Source organism: Pundamilia nyererei, unplaced genomic scaffold (assembly GCF_000239375.1).
Source record: "Pundamilia nyererei isolate P.nyererei 1_Seehausen unplaced genomic scaffold, PunNye1.0 scaffold00050, whole genome shotgun sequence".
Taxonomy (NCBI): Eukaryota; Metazoa; Chordata; class Actinopteri; order Cichliformes; family Cichlidae; genus Pundamilia; species Pundamilia nyererei.
This window is the reverse complement of record NW_005187451.1, coordinates 3412325-3418573: the sequence shown is the minus strand read 5'-3', so window position 1 is coordinate 3418573 and position 6249 is coordinate 3412325. Positions and strand designations below refer to the sequence as shown.

General features: G+C 41.4%; 1 protein-coding gene across 1 annotated transcript in view; it reads left to right on the top strand.

Annotated features, from left to right (window-relative positions):
- Positions 1 to 6228, top strand: part of LOC102198433 (transmembrane and TPR repeat-containing protein 1-like) — a 38372-nt gene extending 32144 nt beyond the window's left edge. The window contains exons 10-11 of the mRNA XM_005733227.1: positions 3507 to 3584; positions 4139 to 6228. Coding sequence (XP_005733284.1) covers positions 3507 to 3584; positions 4139 to 4264 — 204 coding nt within the window. The 3' untranslated portion in view covers positions 4265 to 6228. The remainder of the gene's footprint in view (positions 1 to 3506; positions 3585 to 4138) is intronic.
- Positions 6229 to 6249: the final 21 nt, after the last annotated feature.

The following is a 6249-nucleotide window of genomic DNA, read 5'->3' as shown; positions in this document are numbered from 1 at the left end:
CTTACTTTGCACGGCAACCAATCAAATGTTAGAGAAGCTGCATGGCAGCGTTAACCCCGCCCACTTAGTTTGATGGGTGAGGCTGACAGATAAAATTATTTCAAGGGGAGAGATGAAGGGGACAAAAGTGCCAAAATGAATTAAATAAATAATGAATTAAATAATGAATTAAAACTGTCAATAATTATTTAAATGTGTTATTAATTAATTAAATATGTCAATAATTAATTAAATGTGTCAATAATTAATTAAATGTGTCAATAATTAATCTATTACATGTGTCGTAAATATTTACGTAATTAATTATTTCCGATTTTAATTCATTATTGCCACATTTAATTAATTATTTAATGGTGTATTTAATTAATTCATTATGGCAGTCCTGGCGTTCCATATTGACCAAGGGTGAGATGTAAAAGGAAAAAGGGAGCTTTTAGAGGTTTCTGACAGAGGAGGTTTATTCACTAACAGTACTAGATGGTAACTAGTGCTTTTTAATAAGCAGCTAACAGCACAAAGCATAACCTAACCTCTGGCTAAACTGCTATTTTAGCAAGATAGGAGAGAGCAGAGCGGAGAGCCGGAAGTGGGGCGCCCGATCTGGCTTCCTACACCTCCCCGCCGGATCGGGCTTTACGCTCTACCTCCCCACTGCCTCCCAAAAAGGGAAGAAGAGCAGAGGGGAGAAGAGCAGAGTATTTTCTTTTCTCTCGCGGTTAGCTGACTGCCTTAGCTGCCCAAGTGATGTCAGCCCGTTTTAACCATAGCCAGTGACTGGTCCTCTCAGCAGTGTCAGCTAGTTCTCTTATAGCCTGCCGTTGCGCCTGTCCTCTGATCCCATTCTCTCTAAGCAGCTTTGCTGTTGTACTGGCAACAAAGCCCCTGCACCGCACTTCCACCGGGTGCACTTTGATCTTCCAGCCTAAATAAATAAATGTGTAAAATGACAGAAAAAATCCTGCTCAGAAAATGTCCTTTTCTCCCCATGCTGTGGATCCACTGTGAAAAATAGACATTTCTGAGTGGATAATGAAAAAACAGCAACTTTTCTGTGACTTAATTGTTATTGTTTATCTATTAATTATCAGTGTAGTTTTAAATTTAATTGCAATGGTGGAAATCTTTATCAGTAGGGAATGATGTAAAACCTATGTCCAAAATATGCTGTGCTGTGTGCTTAAACTTCATTCTCTACAATGTGCATAGCATTTGTAACTGCTCCCACAACAAAGGTGCACGGTACGATGCACGGTCCGCCCAAAGTCATTCAAGAGGTTTTTTTTGCTGTTATTTTTGCTTAATTTCCTCAGTTATTAAGTGCAGATTCATCAGGCTCTCCTGTGTCTTTCCTCTGATCTCTCTTGGCATCATATATTTATTGCACATGCCACACATCAACAGAGATGACACAGAGAAAGATGGAGTCTTCTTTGGAGTGAACATAGCGTTGAACTCGGGCATACATCGAGGTTTCGTTTTTTTGTTCTTGTTTTTGTAAAGTTGAGCAATCTCTGGAAATTCAGCAGAAAGTGAACTGAAAGGAATCAGGTCATTAATGTGATTAAAGTCAGGCAGGCTTGTCCCTGCCTGCTGGCCTTCCTCCCACTGTGGAAGTTCCACCCATTCAGAATTGCTGGCACACTCACAAGAAGTCATCCGAGACCGATGGTTGAGATGCAATCTGCAAAGGAAATTTGTGGAGGATACAGGAAACTTGAAATGACTTTCTGAGGAGGCTTGAGAGGAGAGAAAGCAAACAGAACTGCAAGAGACTGATGATTCTGCCAGAAACGCTGATGGACTGAAAAAGAGACTGGAAGAAACAGGGGTGGGGGTCATCTGAGGTCACTGAAGCTTCAAAGAAGGCCATGTCTGTGCACGTGGGATGTTTTATTTCACAGCATCAGCACAGTGTCTAAAGAAGCCAATGTGAGGGTAACAGCCTGAGAAGCAGTTTGAATTTTACACTTTCAATCAAACGCACTGGTTTATAATATTATAATTTTAATCTCTTACTGCCTGTTGTATTCTAAAACTGAAGGCCCCATCTTATCTTAATGACCTTGTAGTACCATATCACCCTATTAGAGCACTTCGCTCTCGCTCTGCAGGCCTACTTGTTGTTCCTAGAGTATTTAAAAGTAGAATGGGAGGCAGAGCCTTCAGTTTTCAGGCCCCTCTTCTGTGGAACCAGCTTCCAGTTTGGATTCAGGAGACAGACACTATCTCTACTTTCAAGATTAGGCTTCAAACTTTCCTTTTTGCTAAAGCATATAGTTAGGGCTGGACCAGGTGACCCTGAATCCTCCCTTAGTTATGCTGCAATAGACGTAGGCTGCCGGGGGATTCCCATGATGCATTGAGTTTTTCCTTTCCAGTCACCTTTCTCACTCACTATGTGTTAACAGACCTCTCTGCATTGAATCATATCTGTTATTAACCTCTGTCTCTCTTCCACAGCATGTCTTTATCCTGTCTTACTTCTCCCTCCCCAATCAATCACAGCAGATGGCCCCGCCCCTCCCTGAGCCTGGTTCTGCTGGAGGTTTCTTCCTGTTAAAAGGGAGTTTTTCCTTCCCACTGTCACCAAAGTGCTGCTCATAGGGGGTCATATGATTGTTGGGCTTTTCTCTGAATCTATTATTGTAGGATCTACTGTACAATATAAAGCGCTTTGAGGCTACTGTTGTTGTGATCTGTATAAATAAATTGAATTGAATTGAACTGAAGTCACAGGACCTCCAGGATGCTGCCGAGCTGAAACATAATCACCTAAATACAACAACACTTTATAAAATGGTATAAAGGTTGGCATATCATGTGATATGTCACAAATTATAGTTAAAACATGTTTGTCTTCCTGACTGATGAGTGTTGTTTCTGACCATATGGATCCCTTCATGACCATCTCTAAAGGTCTCTTCTAGCCAGATAATGTCATGGAGTCAAACTGGACTCAATAAGTTATTGAAACCAATGGCAGAGATTTGATTACAGCGCTCCATCAAAATTTGTGTCTTTTTTGAATGGTCAGATCTTACAAATTGAGTTCAGAGAAGTTCAGGAGCCCAACTCTCCAGATCTGAACCCAGTAGTGAACCTTTAGCATGTGTTGCTGTGGGTTATGTGGCTTAGGTGTAACCGCAGCCTACACCAGCTGACCAACTAACTATTAAGTCTGGTCGATTCTGTTCATCTGGATGGTCTAGATGAACAGAGTCGACCGTTTGGGATTTACTCACCTGGATGATTGAGCATGCATCAAGACATATTGAGTCCGGTCCCACTTCTGCTGTTAAAAATGTTGTGAATGGAAAACCCAGAGTTGTAGCTGCTGCTATCAGTTGGTAAATTTACCAGTGAGCCTTTGAGTAATTTTCAGAAAGCAACTGAAGCAACCAGGTACAAAGCTGCAAGGTTTGTACCTGGTTGCATTATAACAAAATAATATGTGTTTACCTGAGATTTGCCCCCAGAGATAACTGAGTCCTCTTCTCTATCACCAGAGTTACAAGCTCGCTGTTGAGCTCAAACCAGACCAATCACAGGCCTGGATGAACATGGGAGGAATTCAGCACATCAAGGTAGAAAAGACACATTTAAAATCTGACAATACAACTGAACACTCCTGACAAACTTTACATGTGTCCGACATCTGCGAGCATCAGCATGTACTGTGATGTTTGTGCTATATAAAGTTCTGTCCACTCTACCTCACTCTCTAAATCACTACTGGGGTGGTTGCCCAAGATGTCTGCTGGCTCGTACTGCCCAAGTCTTCCACTACAGAAACCATGTTAGAGGCTGACAGAAACCAACAGCTGTCCTTGGGAAATGGGCCTTGTTGGACCCATCCACCGGTTTGAGCCCAAACCGCACGTCCATTTATTTCACCCCATTCATGGTGATCACTCACCCCCTTCTGTCTCAAAAAGGTCATGGAAACATGTGCAACAGCTGTGAAGCTGAACTACACATAAGCTGCTAGCAAAAACAGTGTCGTGTTGTGCTGTGATTTTGATCCAGGTCAGGCAGATTTAAACCCAACTCAAAATGACCTCAACCTAATGGCAGAGCTCAGCGGCAGCAGGCAGGTCTAATGTGAAATCAGATTTGTAATATGTGTGTGTTTGTTTAGGGAGATTATGCAGCTGCCAGGATGTACTACCAACGCGCCCTCCTTCTCAGTCCAGGTTCCAAACTTCTGAAGGAAAACCTTGCCAAGCTGGACCGACTGGAGAGGAGACTGACAGGGGCTGTGTAGACTGGTGCCAGTGACACGACACAGTGGGACAAACACTTGCTCTGGAGCCCAAACACCACCCATTAAGACTGTTGAATAAACTTAGTCTGTTACGACGATGGGCTGCGTGTAGGAGAGAAAAGAAGTAGGGTGAAGCTCTCAGGCCTTCAAAGAGACTGGCCCCCAACTACAGGCCCAAAGCCTTTCCTGAAGGATACAAAGAGAAGCTGGTAAGAGCTCTGTGCATTACCAGCCTGCATCAGCTTTTCTTCAACATGCATATCTGTTTTCAACATTTGCGTTTCATTTTCTTTAAGGCACTTAATCAGAGATCTTCCTGAGCTCTGTGCTCTGCCTTTGAAAATGATTCACATATTTACATTAATGCAATAAAAGTGTGCAGATTTAATGAAGGGAACGAGTGGGCAGGTATTTTCCTGACCCTAAGGTATAAATAATAAAATGATGTAAGTTCAGAAGTCACCTGTTTGCTTTGGGGTTCTTTCAGCTCATGGACACGGAGAACATCAGAGCCCACTGTTTCATGCAAACAAACCATGTCCCAACCTGACATAAGACACCTACACTTCACACAAAGACATTTTTGTGAATCAATGCCCATAAACGGAGGTGTATCGATTATTTTTATGCTTTTGCATGAATTAATATTGAAGACAAATCTCATATCAAGACCAAGTGTAACCTAACTGTTGGTAAGCCTCAGAGCCAAACATTTATGATGTTGGTAACTTCCAGCTTCTGAAAATTCCAAATCCCAGCCAGCAATGATTTCCATCTCCGTCAGTATCACAGCAAACCAACTCACACAAACTCTTGGAACGTGCTGTCATTTGGATTGTTGTTCTTTATCAATTCAAAATGAAGCGTCTCAGCAAAGTTTTTATTGATTACTTATTATTTTAAAATGAGTGGTAGTACAATGTGGCTTTGGAGTTGGAATCAATCAGGCACATTTAACTCTGAGCAACTCTGAAATTCAGCAGAGGAGCTCTTTGCTGAAACAGTGTCTTGATGCTCTGATATTGTATCCACGGGACACAAAAGTAGTCCCATTTCTGCTGTTACAGTTTATGGCTCCTGCCCTCCAGCAGCTGGGGACTTTCAGACTGCTAACTCTGAACTTCTCTGCAGCAGAAGGAAGTTTTGGCTTGACTGGTTCCTTGTACATTGTTCAGTGGTATAAGTGTAACAATGATATGATTGTATTCTCTGATACATTGTGTCCAACATCAAAAATCACACAGGCAGTGTTACGCTGTCTTGTTTGCAGCATTGTCTGTCCTCAGACTTTTAACTTTACATTTTTAGAAAATAAAATTTCCAAACTCTAATTGAAAATGAGCAAACATCAGATGGTGAATAAAAATTTAAATGAGTTCATTACAGACATCAGATTGCCTCTGTCTATAATGTTTTTTCAGCTAAGATAAGCAACGCACACCGCTATCATACTTGAGCTCCATTCTTGGGCCTCATGATTAAATCAGTAACTATATTAACTAAAGAAGGTTATTTAAAGATCTGCAAAGTAAGTGGAGTTTATATTTGTATAACCCAATGGGAAATAAGGACAGATTCATTTGGATCCCACTCTGCTGGGATATTTAAATGAATATATGTGTAAAGCTCTCTTAAAATGTCATTATTCTGGTAACAGCTGCTTCCTCTCTAGATTACCTAAATCATATTTATCTGATCTCCACTTATGGCAGAAGCTAGAATAAACAGCCTGATGTCACAAGTCTTCAGCAAGTAGAATAAGCTAATGTGTCGGCTCCTGTGTGGAGCTCCAACTTATGGGTTCATGTGCAACATAACCTCTGAGGAATGCTGTTTCGCTGATCGTTGTGGTTTTATTGATTCTCTCGAGTGAATTTTATTGTGGAATGCCAATGAGATGAAAGTGAAGTGACTAGTGCAGTGACTGGGTTGCACCAAGAAAATAAAATATATCTTTTATTAAATGGTGTTTGGAGTTGTTCTTC